General features: G+C 38.9%; 1 protein-coding gene across 7 annotated transcripts in view; it reads right to left on the bottom strand.

The window, feature by feature from the left end:
• LOC134355549 (neuron navigator 1-like) overlaps nt 1–21,651 on the bottom strand; it is a 664,756-nt gene that overhangs the window by 30,562 nt on the left and 612,543 nt on the right. For all 7 annotated transcript variants that reach the window (XM_063065565.1, XM_063065568.1, XM_063065567.1 and 4 more), the window contains 5 exons: nt 19,942–20,177; nt 13,031–13,185; nt 4,369–4,440; nt 2,588–2,784; nt 546–664 (listed from right to left, as the gene is read on the bottom strand). In XM_063065565.1, coding sequence (XP_062921635.1) covers nt 546–664; nt 2,588–2,784; nt 4,369–4,440; nt 13,031–13,185; nt 19,942–20,177 — 779 coding nt within the window. The remainder of the gene's footprint in view (nt 1–545; nt 665–2,587; nt 2,785–4,368; nt 4,441–13,030; nt 13,186–19,941; nt 20,178–21,651) is intronic.

Here is a 21,651-nt window from a genome sequence, read left to right as displayed (position 1 = left end):
GTCTCTGTCTTATGAAATTGAAATGAATCTTTTCCCCAATTCAGGCCTTTAGTTTTCAAATTATCCTTACCCATTCCCACACCTATTTTGAAAGTAACAGAGTTATAGACATTCTCTCAAATCTACTAAACACACACACACACACTTCCTTCATTGCCTAAGATTAGCCCAATTTCCTTCGTCCTTTCTCTGATTGGGCTCTTAAGATCCTGACTCAATAAGCTCTCTAGAAGAGGAAAATAAGCTTAATGGTGTAATACATTACACATTAATTTTGTAACAGCACGAAAGCAATCAATTACACAATGTTAACTGGAATGTTTAGTAAACCTGATTTCATCAAACAAAATGCTCTATTACTTTGTAAATTGAAATATTTACTTGGACAGTATTTTTGTCATCATCTTATGAGTCTGTCTTAAAATAATTGTGAAGTATTTTGTTTCAGCTATTTTGGGGGAGACAGCATAAGTGATATGGCAGAAACTTTCAACTTAATTAAAGAAAATGACTACAATTTCAGTATCATTAATATATATAATCACCTTAACACCATCATTGACTCCTTCCTGAAGATAAGGGAGAATAGAGTAATTCCACAGGTCAATAAACCATTCTCTAAATTCAACCACATTGACAGGAGAAGATAGGAAAAAGCAAGGACCTGGAAGACAGTAAATAAAATAAAAGACAATAAATAAAATATAGTATTAATATTCCATACTGGCTACAATGTACAGTACCTTAAAGTCCTACTGCTTTGAACCTTAATAACATAAAACAAACTGGGAAGGGGAACTACACCTATTGGTTAAACAGCTGTTTGTTCCTTCAGCTCTATTTGCTGTGCAGCTCATTATTTCCCAGATGATTCACAGTCATCAAATTTGGTAAGCTCACACCTCTTGTCAACAAAGCCTGACCAAAGTGGGTTTCTGAACAATTATTATCACACCTTCAGCAATTTCATTAATACTCCATGGGAGCAATAGGGAAATGGCAATAGTGCTTTAAGTACATGGATGTCATTGAGTGTTTCTAAAAACAGTGACACACTTTTAACCTGCATGCTTATGTCAGAATTAACTGAAATGAACTAGAAGCTAAGCACTGATGTTATCAGATGTTTAATGTAATTATGGAACTAAATATTCAGAAAAATGAAAGAAAAAGAACAGCCATGAAAAACTAGAGTTTAGAGTTTTCTCCTAACTACATGTTCACTGGAACCTCTACTCTCTCTCTCTCTGTCCACCTTTCTGATACTGGGCTCAGATTCTGAATTGAACAGCTAGATTTGTTTCAGAAGTGAAATCCATAAAAAACACGAAGTCAAGTAAAATGATCATGCCTTTTTCTATATTCCACTTTATTAATAGTCAATAAAACCTCTACTAATGTCAATAAACCTGCAGCACTTGAGCTCAAATCCATTTTACTTGGCCTCAGCTTTCCTTCCCATCCTTCTCATACACATATTTTTACTTGCCCTTAAACCCTTGTTTTAAAAAGTATTTTAAGCAAATTTTGATCATTTATTTGGAAATGAATTCAATGGAAAACTTATTTGGCCAGTTTTTGAAGTTCAATGTATTTATGGATTTGTTATAAGCAAACTTCAATTTAGTAAAATAAGACAAGAGTTGTAAAACCTTTACTACTGCTTCCTGCTTTTATTTGATATAAAGGTAACTCACAAATAACTTACAAAGAGATATATTCTTATGTTTAGTTATACTCCTTCAAGGACAGCAGAACTTCCACATTGTTGGTCAAGATCAGCAGATTTCCTTCAAAATTTTTCTGTGACCTGACATACAAATACTCACTGGTGTTGCTATCTGAAAAGTTCTGGAGCAGCACACATTGTGGAAATACTGTACATCTGACACCTGGGTTTCAGCATCAACATTTTCACAGGCAGCCAGAGTTGGATTATACATGTTATACTTTCCACCAATACCCACGTCTTAAAGAATAAGGCAACACATTTGCTTACGAAAGCTAGGGAAACAAATCTCTATCACAAATGGCTTGGGTACTGACTCATTTGATTTTATTAAAGACTGGTATTAATCATTTTATAATCAGATAATGTTTTTCGGATAAGGGATTTCTAAAAAAGACAGGGAAAGGGACTGAGTACCTTCAGCCATGGTCTGGTTGAACATTGTTCAAAGGGCTGTATTACCTCCTCCTTTCCCTACAAGTCTCCTGTTCTATCTCACCCTCTTCATAACTGACTTAGCCATTGAACTCTTTAGGACACTGCTAAAACCAGTTTTGCTGGAGCAAATTAAAATTTAGTTGATGCAATCAGTTTTCTGGTACAATCACAGTCAACTGTATATTGCTTTTTGCACATATTTGACACTATAAGAAATATTGTAATGGTTCATTATTGTAAGTGTTTATCAAAGCTCTAAATGGAATTCATGACAGTAATTCAAAGTTCCCACAACAGGATGAACATTAACTGATTTCTGTGAATCTATTATATCAAATGCATTTACATGATAATAACAGGCATTAAATTAATGTCATATGTCAAACACCTTCCAATACCAAGAATGTAACAAGCACCTACCGATAAGGAAGTCGGATGTACTGTGCATTTCTAGAAACGTGTGCAGATGATACCACAACTTGGGCACCCAGTTAAGAATATTGAGGATTTCATTATTATTTGCATTTGCGACATTCTCTGACTCAATCAATTTTCTCTGTAAGTAGCGACTAAGGAATCCATTAGCAGGTTCTGCATTGTTAGAAAATGGCACCAACCTAGTGATCAAAATTGCAAATTATTATTCCATTATTTCTATTGACAATTATAGAAAACACTGTGGAGAACAGTAATAGTATTTACAAAATTTTTTTTTACATTTACGGAAGTGCTCACTCCTGTTCTGATTCTCTGCAGTTATTATATCAACTCGAAGAAATCTAATTGCACCACAGACACATTACAAATATACTTCTGGTGTACAGTCAAACAGTTATTAGTCCAGTTATCTTTCCATTTAATTTTCTTGAATTATCGCCTGAAGTATGTTGAATAACTTTGGATAGAATAGTATTGTTTATTGCTCTAAGTTTAAACTTGCATATCTCACCATCTGTTTGGATGATTACAGTTGAAAATTCTGGGTGATTTGCAAACATTGCATTAAAAGGATTCCCAATCTGAGGAACCCGTCTCAATTTGAAGGATGTGGCTGCCTGCATTGTTAGGTTAGGTCCAAATGAGGAGTGGACACTAGATGGATCTACCAGCCAGAGAGTCATAGCACCAACATGTTGCTCTACTCGTATAGTACATTTGTGAAGAATGCGTCTTCCTTTAATCAATTCTCTCTGGACCAATTGGGAATCTTTGCAAATGTCAACAATCCCCTGTGAACCTGGTCATCTATTCTAGGAAAAGTCTGTGGATTTTTCCAGGCATGTGTTCTGTTCAAATTCATAGTGTTAAGCACTGTATTAAAATTTTAATTCACCATTTCTTTTTCAGATTAGGAAAAGGCATGTTCAAACATTCATAGTTTGGTCCTTAAGGTATTGAGTAAATGGTAGAATGCAGTACTTTGAAATTCAGTGGCCTTGAATTTGCTGCCAGCATCCACCAGTATTAAAGGAAAACCTGACAGCAGTTTCTGGAATCTACACATTTATGGAAATTCATATGCTGTTGTCACTTCAACATATATTCTTTCACAGGCTGGATTGTTGCTGCCTTTGACAATGGATTTTGTTCAGAAATTAATGGAATATTGCAAAACTGGAGCACTCTGTTCACTCACAGTGAATTTAGAAAAAAAAAGCTGCATTAGCTGTGAGTGAGTTGTTAAAAGGAGAAAAATTCCGCTGATTAACTTCTGAGGCACTGAAAAATTAATTTGATAAACGTGGAGTCTCATTTTCACAGGACAATTAATTTTATAGATTTTCCATCAGAAAAATACTATATATCTTCTTTCCTCTCTCCCTGAATTCTATGCTATTTATCTTTTGGTTTTCTTTTACTTCCTGCTTTGTGACTTGTGCATTTTAGTTTGTATGATTCAATCCCATTTGTTCAAAGCTTAACAGTCACTCATCCATGCAAGAGGTTGCTTTCAGAGGAACCACACTGAGACAGATGCTGAATGTGGAGGAATCCCTGCTGACTATCTGGGTATTTGTTTTGGTAAGACAGGCGAAAGCTCCCACTTAATCACTCAGAGGAAAAAAAAACTGGACCATTTTGTTTATTCACTGAAAATGAGGAGCATGCACCTAAGGAAATTAAATCAACTTTGCACAGACCAATGGTACAATATATTTAAATTATATTTTTATTTCTAAACATATCAATCTGCATTTTACCTGAAACTGAGGTGAAGACCATGGTTTGGTGTTGTTTTGATAGGCTGGTTGGTGGTTCCAATTACATATGGGCTACATCATAAGAAGATTTAAAAATAGTTAAAAATCAAAGATAACACCAGGACAATATCCAAGCTGCTGTATCATCTGGTTTACAATATCAAAACTGTGATTAACCTTTGCAATGGCATTTTTTGGCAGTTGTATACTTTCATTTTCAAATAATAATTTAAAAACAACACTTGTCAGAAATATGTATATAACACTCATTAAAATTACTTACTGTTAATGAGGTATTTGGTGCAAGATATTTAATGGCTAGTTACTATAGCTAAATTGAACACACACAAATCAAAGTCACAATTTGAAATAATCTATAAGTTTTATATCAAGGGCAAGGTGCTATTTTTCCTTAGAAATGTGCTGATTGAATGAACCTCAACTACCACTGGTGCACATCTGGATGCTGCTGACATATGTGGAGATACTTGAGTTGCAATTACACTTTATTAAACAATCTGATTAAAATTGTGTGCAGGTCAAACATAGGGCATTTCTGCTGTTAGGTTAAAAGTACATTCAACTAATGTGACTGGTTGGTACTGATGATGGAGAGAAAGAATCAGGAAAGTGCATAGAGTGTCAGATTAATTTAATAATTTTAGGTTGCATGTATTGCTAAGGATGTACTTACCCAAACAGTAGTGCAAAGATTCACTAAATTGCTTCCAGAGCTTACAGGTTTTCCTTATGAGGAAATATAAAGTAGACCAGGCTTATGGTCACTGTCTCAGAACATAAAGGAGTGCTTAAGACCACAAGACATTTGAGCAGAATTAGGCCATTCAGCCCATCAAGTTTGCTCCACGATTTGACCATGTCTGATCCATTTCCTTCTCAACCTATTCTCCTCCCTTCTCTCCATAACCTTTCATGCTCTGAATTACCAAGAACATATCAACCTCCAACTTAAATGCACTTAATGATTTGGACTCCACAGTTGCCTCTGGCAATGAATTCCACAAATCATCACTCTCTGGCTAAAGGAATTCCTTCTCAACTCTGTTCTAAGTGGACGTCCCTCTATTCTGAGGTTGTGCCTTCCTATTGAGGTTCACAATACTCCAAGTGAAGCCTCTCCTGTGCCTTATAAAGCCTCATCTTTGTAATCATTCTGGAGGACTGAAACATTGCAATGTCACTCCACTCTTCAAGAAGGGAGGCAGGCAGAAGAAAGAAAATTATAGGCCAGTTAGCCTGACTTCAGTGGTTGGGAAGATGTTGGTTTCGAATATTAAGGATATGGTTTCGGGGTAGTTGGAAGCACTTGATAAAATGCCTGAAGTCAGCAAGGTTTCCTTAAAGGAAAATCTTGCAGGACAAATCTGTCCTTTCTGACAGTCTCATTTCATACTGCCTCTGCATGTGTACCAACTGGCCTGTCCTCAGCCCTATCACTCCAGTTCCCATGCCAAGTTAGTTTAAACCCTCACTAACAGTTCTAGCAAGAACTGTTCTAGGATCGAGATGAGTAAATTTTCCTTTATTTGCGAAGAACAATAACAAGGTGGCCTACAGGGATGAAGTCATGTCTCTGACAGAGTGGTGTCAAGAAAACAACATCTCTCTCAGTGTCGAAAAAACAAAGGAGCTGGTTGTGGATTACAGGAGGAATGGAGATGGGTTAACCCCTATAGACATCAATGGATCTGGGGTTGAGAGGGTAAACAGCTTCAAGTTTCTCGGCATCCACAACAGCGCCTCTTTCACCTCAGACGGTTGAGGAAGTTTGGTACGGGCCCCCAAGTCTTTATGAACTTTCTACAGAGGCACAATCGAGAGCATCCTGACTGGCTGCATCACTGCCTGGTGTGGGAACTGTACCTCCCTTAATCGCAGGCCTCTGCCGAGAGTGGTGCGGACAGCATCTGTAGTTGTGAACTTCTGATCATTTAGGACATTTACAAATACAGATGTGTAAAAAAGGGCCATAGGATCATTGGGGGCCCCGAGTCCTCCCAACCACAATCTATTCCAGCTGCTATAATCCGGGAAACAATACCGGAGCATAAAAGCCAGGACCCAACAGGCTCCGGGATAGCTTCTTCCACCAGGCCATCAGACTGATGAACTCACGCTGATTTGAATGCACTCTATGATACATTGACTGTTCTATTTATTATAAATTACTATGATTACACATTGCACATTTAGACAGAGTTGTAACATAAAGATTTTTACTCCTCATGCATGTGAAGGATGTACAAAGTAAAAGTCAATTCTATTCAATTCAATCTTTGTTCGTTTCTACCTCAGAACTCTCTGGAGGCTCATTTGTTAAGTTTATTCATAGCAGATTTCCAACTATCAAAGGAATCAAGGGAGATAGTCCTGGGCTCCATAGTCAGCGAGTCCTGCGACTAGAGACTGGAGTTCAGTCAGCAAGGTCTGAGGTCAGAGGCCCATGATTGGCGAGTTCTGGGGTCAAAGCCCAGAAGTCTGCCAATCTGGAGATCTGAGGACGGAGATCTGAGGACTGATGTCGGCAAGTCCAGAGGTTAGTCTGGAGGTCGGAGGACTGGAGGCAGTCGGTCCTGGGGTTGTGGATGCGGGTGCAGGGGGTGGGAGTCTGCGGTTCGAAATGGATTTGTTTTCCAGTTGTTGCTTGTTGTATGATGGCTGCGTGTTGTTCCCTGAACATTGTAGACATACTATGTTGCTGTCAGAATGTGCGGTGACACATGCGGGCTGGCTACCCCCAGCACATCCTCAGATTGTGCTGGCTGTTAACGCAAATGAAGCATTGCACTGTATGCTTGGGAGGCAGATTTTGGAAAGGTGCAAAAATAACAGGGTTGTTATCATGGGTGACTTTAACTTCCCTAATATTGATTGGCACCTGATTAGTTCCAATGGTTCAGACGGGGCAGAGTTTGTTAAGTGTGTCCAGGATGGATTCCTGTCACAGTATGTGGACAGGCCGACTAGGGGGAATGCCATACTAGATCTAGTATTAGGTAATGAACCGGGTCAGGTCACAGATCTCTCGCTGAGTGAGCATCTGGGGGACAGTGACCACCGCTCCCTGGCCTTTAATATTATCATGGAAAAGGATAGAATCAGAGAGGACAGGAAAATATTTCATTAGGAAGGGCAAATTATGAGGCTATAAGGCTAGAACTTGCAGGTGTGAATTGGGATGATGTGTTTGCAGGGAAATGTCCTATGGACATGTGGTCAATGTTTAGGGATCTCTTGCAGGTCATTCGGGATAAATTTGTCCCAGTGAGGAAGATAAAGAATAGTAGGGTGAAGGAACCATGGGTGACAAGTGAGGTGGAGAATCTAGTCAGGAGGAAGAAGGCAGCATACATGAGGTTTAGAAAGCAAGGAGCAAATGGGTCTATTGAGGAAAATAGGGAAGCAAGAAAGGAGCTTAAGAAGGTGCTGAGGCGAGCAAGAATGGGGCATAAGAAGGCCTTGGCGAGTAGAGTAAAGGAAAACCCCAAGGCATTCTTCAATTATGTGAAGAACAAAAGGATGACAGGAGTGAAGTTAGGACAGATTAGAGATAAAGGTGGGAAGATGTGCCTGGAGGCTGTGGAAGTGAGCGACGTCCTCAATGAATACTTCTCTTCGGTATTCACCAATGAGAGGGAATTTGATGATGGTGAGGACAATATCAGTGAGGTTGATGTTCTGGAGCATGTTGATATTAAGGGAGAGGAGGTGTTGGAGTTGTTAAAATACATTAGGATGGATAAGTCCCTGGGGCCTGACGGAATATTCCCCAGATTGCTTCATGAGGCAAGGGAAGAGATTGCTGAACCTCTGGCTAGGATCTTTATGTCCTCGTTGTCCACGAGAATGGTACCGGAGGATTAAAGGGAGACGAATGTTGTCCCCTTGTTCAAAAAAGGTAGTAGGGATAGTCTGGGTAAATATAGATCAGTGAGCCTTACGTCTGTGGTGGGAAAGCTGTTGGAAAAGATTCTTAGAGATAGGATCTATGGGCATTTGGAGAATCATGGTCTGATCAGGGACAGTCAGCATGACTTTGTGAAGGGCAAATCGTGTTTTAACAAGCCTAATAGAGTTCTTTGAGGAGGTGACCAGGCATATAGATGAGGGTAGTGTAGTGGATGTGATCTACATGGATTTTAGTAAGGCATTTGACAAGGATCCACACGGTAGACTTATTCAGGAAGTCAGAAGGCATGGGATTCAAGGAAGTTTGGCTCGGTGGATTCAGAATTGGCTTGCCTGCAGAAGGCAGAGGGTCGTGGTGGATGGAGTACATTCGGATTGGAGGGTTGTGATTAGTGGTATCCCACAAGGATCGGTTCGTGGACCTCTACTTTTCATGATATTTATTAATGACCGGGATGTGGGGTAGAAGGGTGGGTTGGCAAGTTTGCAGATGACACAAAGGTTGGTGGTGTTGCAGATAGTGTAGGGGATTGTCAAAGATAGCAGAGAGACATTGATAGGTTGCAGAAGTGGGCTGAGAAGTGGCAGATGAAGTTCAACACGGAGAAGTGTGAGGTGGTACACTTTGGAAGGACAAACTCCAAGGCAGAGTACAAAGTAAATGGCAGGATACTTGGTAGTGTAGAGGAGCAGAGATATCTGGGGGTACATGTCCACAGATCCCTGAAAGTTGCTTCACAGGTAGACAGGGTAGTTAAGAAAGCTTATGGAGTGTTAGCTTTTATAAGTCAAGGGATAAAGTTTAAGAGTCGCGGGGTAATGATGCAGCTCTATAAAACTCTGGTTAGGCCACACTTGGAGTAGTACCATGTCCAGTTCTGGTCACCTCACTATAGGAAGGATACAGAAACACTGGAAAGGGTACAGATGAGATTTACCAGGATGCTGCCTGATTTAGAGAGTATGCATTATGATCAGAGATTAAGGGAGCTAGGGCTTTACTCTCTGGAGAGAAGGAGGATGAGAGGAGACATGATGGAGGTATACAAGATATTAAGAGGAATAGATAGAGTGGACAGTCATCACCTCTTCCCCAGGGCACCAGTGCTCAATACAAGAGGACATAGCTTTAAGGTAAGGGGTGGGAAGTTCAAGGGGGATATTAGAGGAAGGTTTTTTACTCAAAGAGTAGTTGGTGCGTGGAAATGCACTGCCAGAGTCGGTGGTGGAGGCAGATACACTAGTGAAATTTAAGAGACTACTAGACAGGTATATGGAGGAATTTAAGGTGAGGGTTTATATGGGAGGCAGGGTTTGAGGGTCGGCACAACATTGTGGGCCGAAGGGCCTGTATGTGCTGTACTGTTCTATGTTCTATGTTTCAATGTACAAACGTTTGTACATGCAATTAATAAATGAATCTAAATCTAAATATGTGCAGGCAAATGGCACTGGGTAGGAGATCAGCTGTGATCTTGCTGCTTGGTAGAGCAGTCTCGAAGGAACGGGTGGCTATTCCTATTCCTACCTCTCATGTTCTTATGTAACCAGAGTTTAACTATGTTTCTCCGCAAAACAAAGTCAAATTTGCTTCAATAATAAAGCACAACTTTCTCCAATTATAACGCTGACTGGATATAAGGATAAGAATTGCTTGCTTAGATACTGACATTCATCTTCTTTTCATGTACTAAGTTTGTGATATATATTTTGTTCAGGTTCCCCTCAAAAAATCATAGAATTGGACAAAGATAGACGCTACTTAGTGTTATGGCATTTTGCTTGTAAATTTGTGTGTTACGATGGGACCTGCTTTGTTCCAATCAGGACCTGAGTGCATGAATCATTGCTGCTGAGTTACTATGTGCTGTATTTTCACTTAAGGAATTTTCTCAGGGCAGCCACAGAGGTGTGGGGAAGGGTAAGATAAGGGAGGACACTGTGCTCATGCCCCATACAATAAACTAGCCTGTTTAAGTCTCTACTGCAGATGGTTCCCAGCTGCTGTATGTTGGTATTTCTTCAAGGACCCAGGAAAAGCAGCTTATAGGACCAGGAAATCATAAGATAACAAAATGCTGTGACCAGTGAAGGGAACTATAGTAAATTATATTGTCTACTGTACATTGGATCTGCAACAATGTTTTGGGCAAGAGATTGATGTGATGACGCAGATCCTGTAGTTGCCATCTTGCTCCCAAATGCTGCAGTTCAGTTAACAATGAAGAGTGTAGATTTTCCATAACATTTCCAATTTCTGCTGGCAGTGGATGAAACAGGCATTGTGAGGTCTATGATATCATTGGATGTGCAGCCGATGACAGGCAAACATTAGCTGCACTGACACTTGCTTCCTTAACGATCACTACTCAAACTGGAAATAATTGCTAAAATAATTTAACATTTGTAGATAGCTTTATATGTAAGATGTGTGGAATGTGTGCAAATGAGTCCAATTTCTAGCCAATTCTATTGTGTTGCCAGACAGTTTGATTATCTAGCTGAGAATAATGAAAAAGAACTGGTATGCTTATGTTGTTTTCATTTCTACCATTAGGGAGGAGGTGCAGGACTGTGAACATTTTAAAAACAGCTTCTTCCCCCCTGAACAGTCCATTAACACTACCTCACTGTTCTTCTTTATTGTATCATACAGTGCTGCCAGAAAACAACAAAAGTCAGCGATAGCTTGATTCTGATAATAAACCTGATTATGTCGTTGTACAACAATGTCGTTTGTCTTTCAAAACGTATAAACCTCATTTATAGACCTCGCGAGACCATTTAATGCATTCTGCTAGTGTTTAAGTCCTCTCGCATGACTTACTGTATAAAACCAATAAAATAATATACTTGGTGGGTATATATTATATGTCAAATTGGTCATTCAGTACAATTCCTATTTAGTATCAGTCGATGAGGAGAAAATAGTTAAATAATTCTTAATTGGTGCACATTCAATATTATTCAACATATTTTAATTGAAGTAGAAATGAATAGCAATCTAATCCATGTGTAAAAGAGAACTGTCTTCGGAAACAGTGAAACAGAGTCAGACTATATAAAGAAATTGGATCTGTGTATTTGTGTGAAAATGCCAGACGGTGACATAATTGCAAAGATCCAAAGTGAATATTATTGCAGAATTCAGGTTTTCATTGACATAAATAATACCCCAGTTTATAAACTGTAATATTTAATCTTGTAGATCCCAGTAAAATTTAAGAATCTGCTATTTCTAATAAACTACTACTTGCAGACATGATTAGGAAGCCTAGGGAGAAAAATTGGTTTAACAACTTTCAGTTGTTTTTTTCTCTTCCTAGAGTTTTTAATGCCTTTCTTTATTGTGTGTGGATAAGTGGCAGTAGTTACAAAAAATAAATAGAATGCTACAAAGCAACAAAGTCAATTCGATTAAATTAAAAGTGGGAATTAGATTGTCTTTACACTTCTGTCTGTAGCTATAACATCTTATTGAAAACTTCAAGACCACTGGTTTGCACCAAGTAAACCTGCCTTACATGAAGCAAGCAGATTTCCCAGGTTTGTAAGGAAATAGTTGGAAGCTTTTAGACCTCATGAAGAGTCCAATAGCAGAGAGCAGCTGTCCAAGGATCAGTGATCAGCTATTAGTGAAAATTGTCTTGAGGTATTATTTCATCCACCTGCAGCGAGGATAGTTTCTACTGAAAACAAAAGAGCCTGTAGATGGTGCAATCTGTAATAGCTAACAGAATACTGCAGGAACTCAGTGGGTGAAGCAGCATCCGTAAAGGCCGAGGTGTAACTCTTACACACCGAGACTTTCATCTCCTCCACTTTCAGTCTTTATCTCTTTATGATGTCTCCTGATTTAATTATAAAATAAATTCAATTTAAAAGCACAATCATAAAATTAACAATATTGACTTTGTATGTGAGCTGTGAGAACCATTACTTTCATGATTCAAGTAACTACCACTAATTTATATTCCATCTGCACTGACAGCCCGTATCATATTAACTTCCTTTGCTGTAACAATCTGCGTTATCAACAGAAATATGTCAAAATCAGATTTTAGCATACCAGCGACTAGAATACTATTAATCAATTTTATTATTCCAAAATATGAAACCAAGCTGAATTGAAATCAATGCCTAATATTTTGTTAAAAATCAATAATAATCTTTAAAAATCATGCTTTACTTGTTATGATTACCTCTTGGAAATTGAGACCACCATCTCTCTAGAGAAGACCGAAAGAGCCCTCACGTTAATGGATTACTACGATACATCCACTACTCCTTGGGAAATGTATTCAGATACAACTGCTTTTAAAAACATGCATCAGTCATGCTGTTTTATAAGCAGTGCATGTGATAACTACTAGAGGTTAGACAGTTTTAATATTATCTATAGCTTTTTAAACTACTGTAGTTGCACAATTTTTTAGGGTATCTACCTTTACGGTGGGGTTATAATATGTGCAGTTTTCTGGTCCCCAAGAGCTGTATTGTCTTTTGCTCTATTGACTGTATCATGCATGTTACTTCTGCTCACATTTTAACTCAACCATTTTCATTCTCATGGGTTGGCTTAGAATAAAATTGAATCTAATGCATTGGGAAAAAATGCTGTATCATACGATTGGTGTAGTTTTAAGAGTAAATCGTGACCACTAGCACCAGCAGTGAATATAATTACCTTTGCAACCAGCATTCAAATAGTGGTAAAAATAAGTATAATTACCATTTATGATACTTGCATGTAAGGGCACCATTGACAAGTTCACTTAGAGAGCCAGGTTCACTGAGATCATCAAGTATTATTACCAATGGTACATTCCCTGTACTAGTTTCTCTGTCAATTTGATTGGCGAGGTTGGAAAGATATAGCTGCAAATCCTGTAAGGGAAATGTAAAAACACAATCAATTTTATATTGCGGGGATCATAAAATTACACAAGTACTGTTATGTAATGTTGCTTAGCTTATAAGACATGTAGAGCCTATCAGAACTAACGTGTTTAAATTTGTGACTTCTATATACAGTTGATTCTGAATAATTGGGACACATCAGAACCAGCGTATTTTGGCCCAATTAAATGGATGCCCAAATTAACCAAAGTTTCATGGAAATACTTAAAAAGGTACAAAAAAGACAAGCTACTATTTAACTGAGTAACAAATTAAGTATTTAAATTAAATACAAAACAAATGACAGCACTACTACAGTGCTATAAAACTACATATTAGTTCCTAATAGTTACCGATGGAGGAATTCATCCAGTGCACGCTGCTGTGTTCTTTTGATTGACTGTAAATGAACAAAATCAACAGACACCTAGTGCAGAAAATACTGTCTTCATACAATGCTTTCAATGATTGCATCATCCAAATCTTCATTTTTCTGTGTGACATTCAAGATGATTGTTGATACCTTCAAATCCTTTGCAGTTCTTAACTCCTTGAAATCATTTTATTTACACTTCTGGCTGTTTCTGGCATCTCCACGCCTGAAACCGCAGTGAGCAAAACTGTTCTGAATTGTCTTACTGCTTATTTGCGCCAACTATCACTGACAAAAGTCAATGCTTTTTGAACATGAACACGTGCAACTGACATGATTTAAAAATTGTTTGCTTTCAGCAGTGTAGTGTGTAACAGCCACACAAGCACACATGACTGTCACTAGTTAGAAACTGATCGGATAAATCTGCTGTCCCAATTAAGCGGCATAGTGCTTCAAATAAACAAAGGGAATCCTGGTTATTTTAAGGATTAATTTTTGTTCTTTAAGAGTTGTGCCAAATAAATGGTTGCCTTGATTAACCAATTAATTGGAATCCACTCTATACAGTAAGCAGTGAAGGTTTATGGGGCTTGAGGTGGTTGAATACTAAGCAAACTACCATTTCACTTCAAAACAGATCCCCTTAGCTTACATTTTAACTGAGGTGGTAATTCACTGGAATAACAGTCAGGTTTTACATTTGCATAACAATATTCAAATGAAGCTATTTCAATATAAGTGTTTTCAAATCACTGCACAATAGGTTCTACTTTACATAAAATAACACTGAATGTACTATTAAATTTGGGAAAATCTCTGTGCACTATCTTTATATTCCACAGAGGCTTCCTCTTAACACATTAACTTTTGGTTTATTCACTTGCATGCTCTTCCAGTTTTTCAAAGTACACTAATGCAATTCTAAATGATTCATGATAGGGAGGTTCAGATTTCAATCATTCCCTTGGTGTAAAAATACTTACCACGAATTCGTCACTGTATTTATTTTACGGATATTAATCTTTGTCTTACTTGTCTTGCCTAGTTAATGCTACCAAACTCTTTAATAATTTTAACAATCTCCATTAGGCCATGGAAAGAAAATAATTTCTTCCGGTTTCTGGCATACATGAGTGTTTGCAACTTGGAGTGTGACTAATCCTATTAAATGTAATTGGGAGTTAACTAGCATTGCCAAACGTTACAGAACTGGTCTCCAATTTTTTCATTTCACAGTTACGTTTTCATATAGTGACTGGAGACTCTGGAACAAAATGAATCCTGTGAATTTAGCATCATGCCACAATTATCCATTTACTGTATTTTTTCTGCTTGCACTGTTATATCAACCAAGTTAAACTGATTTATTTGGAAAATGCACAAAAATTCATTGACCCCAAAATTTAAACACAAACTTATTTCAAAAGAACATAAAATCCTATATAGTTAATGTTCTCCAAATTAAATTCTGTGAGAGATTATTATGTGGCAAAAATGTCTAGATCCACTTTGAGTTAACTCCACCAAAACAGGGAGTATAATAAAAAGAACTAAAATCATTTGTTAAACCTTCTTTATGTGGCTCTTATTGAACAACTAAGATGAATGACATTGATTTTCAACCATTAAGCAAATAAACTGTTACCCATCAAAGGACCAATAATTCAAAACACACCTATAACACTGAATAAATTAGTTAATTTTGTAAATCAAAAATTCAGTCTCATGGAGGCAATTTGCTCCTGGATTTATTGAGGGTTAATGTCCCATTGTTGGGGGCGGGGGGGGCAGTTGTGGTTATTAGTAAAGGGTAGCTAGCAATTACATTTATTTGCTCTGGACCTTAGCTCTAATAGCCCTATTGATATCTTGGTGGCTGATGATTTAGCGCTACTCTCCCCTTTGAAGAAACCATAGAGACAAATGAGAGCAAGGCAACGTCCTTGTGTCTGCCGCTAACAACGTCTTTGACTGTTGCAAGGAAAACAATCTTCCCGTCAAGTCATTATTCTGAGCTTCTGGACCCCAGCAGCTGGTAGATACCCAAGTGCTCTCCTTGTTCAATTGACAGCAATTCTAGTTGTCCCCATCTATGAGAGCTTCTACTCATTACATTAAAAAAAAGAGGGATATCTGGGTGCATTTACCTGGTGAACAGGAAATCCTGATCCATCGTTTTGGCAAATTAGGATCTTTCCTTTCCTTTGTCTTATTTCTTATATTGCCTCACCTACTCAGCTACACTGGATGTTGACAATGGACCACAAGACTTTGAAAAATATAGCTGCCAAATTAGCTCACAGGATTAAAAAAATGAATGTGGAAGCTTGCTGTTTGAGATAAAATACACCTTTGACTCTACTGTAGATGAATTGAACACAAAGAAAAATAAATCTTGGTTCAAGCTCTTTGTATCTTCATATATATGAATATACAGTGGATTCCAGTTAATTGGTCCATTGGTTAATCGGGGCAGCCACGTATTTGGGACAAATCATAACAGATATTAATCAAGAAAATTGGCAGGATTCCCTTTGTTTTTTATGACACTATACTGCTTAATTGGGACAGGAGAACGTTGCCAAACAGTTTCTCACTAGCGTCAATCAAATGAAATTTCCTTTCTATAAGTGTATACCTCAGATAAATATTAAGTGGAGATTTGTGACAACTATGATTATACGATATATATGTACAGTATCTGAAATACATCTTATGGAAATGTTTGTTTGATGATGAAATTCAATAAAAATAAATTACAAAAAAAAAGAGAAATTGTGTGGCAGTTAGACTGCCTTCTTGACAATTAGATGTTACTGTTGATCTCATCCACCCAGTCTGCTGGAGCTGACATCATAGGCTTGGGCACTGAGGTATCGGGCCCACTGGCTACCCTCAGCTGGTTTAGCTCACCTGCCAAAGGGGTGTGGCTGCTGTCACATGCAGACAGCTACTTGGAGCCACAGATTAGAGCTGAGTGTCTGGTGGGGACCAAAGGCGAGTGAGCTGCCCCAGAATGGACACGACAAGCCTCTTCATCAGAGGAACTACCCCTTCCTGGACAATATTGTATCATTTCTTAATGCATGCATTACTAAATGACAATAAAAGAGGACGTGTCCTCATAATCTAAACTCATATGGGGCAGCATACACTGGATGAATTAATTCCTCCATTGATAACTATTAGGAACTAATACATAGTTTTATAGTACTGTAAAAGCATTGGTAGTGTTCTAATTTGTCCTGTATTTCACTTAAGTACATAATATGTTATTCAGTTAACTGGTGTTTGTATTTCTTCTATCTTTATAATTATTTCCACAAAACTTCAGTTAATTGGGGCAGAGGTTTGTGTGTGTGTATACATACATGTATGCGTGCACGCACACAAACGCACAATGGATTTCGGTTAATTGAGACACATTGGGCCAATTAAGCAGTTGCCCTAGTTAGCCAAAGTTTCAAGAACATAGTTAAAAAAGCATAAAAAAGACAAACTACCATTTAACTGAGTAATCAATTATACATTTAAATGAAATGCAAAACAAGTTAGGATACTACCAATACTACTGTGTACTATAAAACTATGTATTGGTTTCTAATAATTATTAATGGAGGAATTCATCCAGTGTATGCTATGGTGTTCTTTTGATTAACTGTAAATTTGATTGGCCATCTTTATACAAATTGGCACAGCACTTACAAAGCCATCCCATGCCCTCATCCTGGCCTCTCTGACGACACGTCCATGATGTTAATGCGAGCATACCAACCACTGCTGAAAGTGGAGAAACTATCCAAGAGGACCTTCACCGCATGGCCTAAAGAAACAATCTCTATGCTTCAGGATTGGTTTGAACGCACCAATTGGCAGCAGGGGGCCACCACAAGCGGAGCAGACACAGACCTCGAGGAATATGCCTTACCGTCACAGACTCCATCAGTAAATGTGTTTTCAACATTGGTACCTCCACAATGGTCATCTTACAGCCCAACTAGAAACTTGGCTAAACAGAGGCATGCTCCTTACTAAAAGCCCGGGATGCTGCCTTCAAATCCAGTGACAGAACAACTTTCAGAGTAGCTAGGAGAAACTTCACCTTAGGCATTAAGAGGGATAAAGCCCACCTTCGTAAAAAAAAAATTGTAGAACACCTTTCTGATAACGATCCCTGGCTTATGCGACTGGGCATCAAAGGCATTACTGACTAATCAAGGAAAAACAGTATCGACTGTACCAGTGACGCCCTCTCTCCCTGATGCTCTGAACCATTTTAATGCACACTTTGAAGCATGCAACTCCCCTTCCAACTGAGCTGCCACTGTCTGTAACAGCAGCAGACATGAGGAATCTGCAGAGAGTCAACACCAGTAAAGCGGCTGGGCCAGACACCATCCCAGACTGAGTACTCAGGGACTATGTTCACCGGCACACTGCCATCTTCACAGACATTTTCAGCACTTCACTCATCCAGCCTGCTGTCTCCACATGATTTAAATCAGCCACCATCTTCCCTGAGCTCTAGCCTATAGCTTCAGGATTAAATGACTACCACCTGCTGGCACAGATGCTAATCATCATGAAGTGCTTTGAACGGTTGATAATAGCACATATCAAAAACTCCATTCCTGCCATGTTGGACTCTCACAATATGTCTAACAGCAGAAGCACTCTATGACAAATGCCTCTATCATTTGCTTGACCCTGACACACCTAGAAAACAAGGACACTTAAGCCAGAATGCTTTTTCTGGATTTCAGTTTGCCATTCAACACTATTGTCTTACAGAGCTTGGTGAACAATCTTCTACTTTTTGGTCTAAATACACCACTGTGCAGTGGGGCGTTGGACCTCCTAGCCACAGACCTCTGAACAATGACATTGTCGGATTCACTGATGACATTACAATGGTGGGGCTCAACACTCACAATAATGAGATGGCCTACAGAGAGGAGGTGGAAGAGCTCGAGACCTGGTGCAAATAACCTCTTCTTTAACGTCAACAAAAGAGATGGTTATCCACTTCAGAACTCGCACCACTCACATGCATCAGCGGCATCTGTAACCAGTTTTAAACTCCTGGGAGTGCACATCACATACAACCTCCACTTTCTGAGGAGGCGGAAGAGAGCTTGATTATGCACATCCATACTCACGTCATTCTATAGACGCACAGCAGAGAGCACCCTGTCATGTTGCGTCACTGCATGGTAAGAAAACTGCTCGGCAGTGGACAGGTAGGCTCTATAAGGGGTAATTAAAACTGCCCAATGCATCTCCAGTATCAGTCTACCTGCCGTCATGGACATGTATATAGAAAAGTGCCGGACAAGAGTCAGTGTCATCATGAAGGATCCCACACATCATCCTGTTCATGGACTGTTTGTCCCACTCTCATCAGGGAAGAGGCTATGTAGCATCCACACCAGGACCACTAGACTCAAAAACAGTAACTTTCCCCAAATAGTAAGGCTGATCAACACCTCTAGCCACTAACTTCACCACTACTTTATTATTTTCTATCAGTCATCTTATGTACATTTTGGTGTGACTTTATGGACATGCAAACAAGCTACATAAAATATATAAGCTGTCTAATATTTACTATGTGTTTTTATTATTATTATTGTGTTCATTATATTTTCTGGGTTTTTTTGTGCTGCATTGGATCCAGAGTAACAATTATTTTGTTCTCCTTCACACTTGTGTACAGGAAATAACATTAAACAATCTTGAATCTAGAAATGAACAAAACCAGTTCAGACACCTATTGCCTTCATACAATGTGTTTGATTATTGCATCCTCCAAATCTGCATTTTCATCATAACTTTTCAGATGATTGTCAACACCTTCAACTCCTTCGTAGGTCCTAACTTGCTGAAGTAGTGAAATCGTTTAGTTTTCACTCCTGGCCATTCCTGGCTTCTCCAGCCTAAATGCTTGAAACTGGCATGAGCAAAACTGTTCTGAATTGTCTTATTGCTTATTTCGCGCCAACTGTCACTGCTTTTTGAGCACAAACACACACAAATAACACTAATTAAAAACTGCTCGCTTGAAGCAGTGTATTGTCTAAAGTTCACACGTGCATGTGACTGCCACTAGTTAGAAACTGTTTGGCAACAGTCTCTTGTCAAAATAAGCTAAGGGAATCCAGTCTATTCTCTCAATTAGTTTTTCTTCTTTAAGAGTTATCCCAAATAAGCGACTTCTCAATTAACCAATGATGTAATTAACCAAAATCCACTCTGTGTGTGTGTGTGTGTGTGTGTGTGTGTGTGTGCGTGCGCGCGCGTGCACATTATAAAGGAAATGTAATAAATCATTCAAAATTACATATTGAAAAATAATATCTAAAAATTACCTTGCATGAATGTGTATCCATGTTAAATGTTACAATGATTTCATCCGTAACCTCCCGTCCTGACCTCTGAACCAAGTACTCAGCCAAACGAATGGACAAATAGGACTTGCCAGTCCCGCTAGGGCCTGACAAGATGAGCCTTCGATGTTTAAGCAGTAGACTGAGGTAATGCTGCATCATTGGCTTAGGAATGAGAGTTTCGAAAACCAAGCTGTCCACACTTTTTTCCTTCAATCCTGAAAGAAAGGACATTGGTTAATTCTCCAATTACGCTGGTCATTACTAACAGTCAATGCATAAGGAAAATTTGGGGATCAAATTCCATCTGCCTGTAAAATTAAGATTTCCTAAGTCTAATGAGACCTATCTGTCCATCTTCTCCCCTCATTCGGATTCACCTATCACTTGTCAGCTCTTGCTCTGTCACCTCCTCCAAATTTTATACTGGCTTCACCCCTTCTTTTCTTTCCAGCCCTGAGAAAGGGTTGCAGCACAAAACATTGATAGTCCATTGCTGCTATACCTGCTAGTTCCTCCATCATTTTGTGTGTTGTCACATGTGTAATACAAGTTTGAAATTTGTGCAGTAATCAGTGAATATCCCTACTTCTGGCACTGCAATGGAAGGAAGGTGTGTGAAAGTCATTGCACTTAACATGCTAAGGAATTCCTGCACTTGTACTGGAAAAAAAACACAACCAGCTTCCAACAACCATTACCAAAGATGCTCTCTGATGTCTATGGATTTCAGTTTTTACTTCAACTCTTTATGAAAGCATAGTCTTATTATCAAGGATTCTGATCCACATTTTTCATCACCTTTGACATAAAGGGGAAAAAATCTGTGCAGACTGTTCCTGGCAGAATCCAAATCTGGTGAGTAATTTGCACTTGACAGCCAAGACCAACAATACTTTTCAAGGGTTTGCTGTTGTTTGACAGGACATTATTGGAATAGTGATGGTCCAGATAGGATTTGTCCTGTCTTCTGTGGTCCGTAGAGCCCTGTGTAACTTTCCTTTTGATTAGGTAAATGAGAATGCTATTAATGTACTAGAACAGATGGATTCGAAACATTGGTGTACATTCAGCATTATAGCTGAAATGCAAATAAAACTAACAGCCTTTCCTGCATTCTCTGTGTTGTCCTGCAGACCACTCTGTCTGTGACTTCATGCTTTGCTCATCAGTCTCACCCATAGACTCCTTCAGCCGTATCACCTGTCCCTTCACCTCCTCTCTCACCATTAACCAAGGACCTCAACAGGTCTTCCAGGAAAGGACATGTTCCCTTGCACATCTTCCACCCTGGTCTACTGCATTCATTGGTCATGATGTGGCCTCCTAAACATTGGTGAAACCAAGTGTAGACTAAATGATCCTTCAGCAGTTCTGCCCATATCAGCCATCTCAGCTTCCGGCTGTGTGCATTTTTAATTCTTCTTCCTATTCTCACATTGACCCACTTGTCTTGCCACAAAGCAACCAAGTACAAATAAGAAGAATGAAATCTTATATTCCACATAGATAGTTTCTGAAATCCATCTATTAAATAAATGAACACTGTGTTTTCCAATTTCAGATAATCCACAGCCCCAGGGTTCTCACCCCGCCCCCCCCACACACTTGCCAGTCCACCTACTTTTATTCTCCTTCTGTTCACCTTTCTGCCTGTCATTTCCTCCTTATCTGGTTTCATCTACCACTTAA

This window comes from Mobula hypostoma, chromosome 13, assembly GCF_963921235.1.
Source record: "Mobula hypostoma chromosome 13, sMobHyp1.1, whole genome shotgun sequence".
NCBI lineage: Eukaryota > Metazoa > Chordata > Chondrichthyes > Myliobatiformes > Myliobatidae > Mobula > Mobula hypostoma.
The sequence above is the reverse complement of the archived record's forward strand: the minus strand, read 5'-3'. Positions and strand labels throughout refer to the sequence as shown.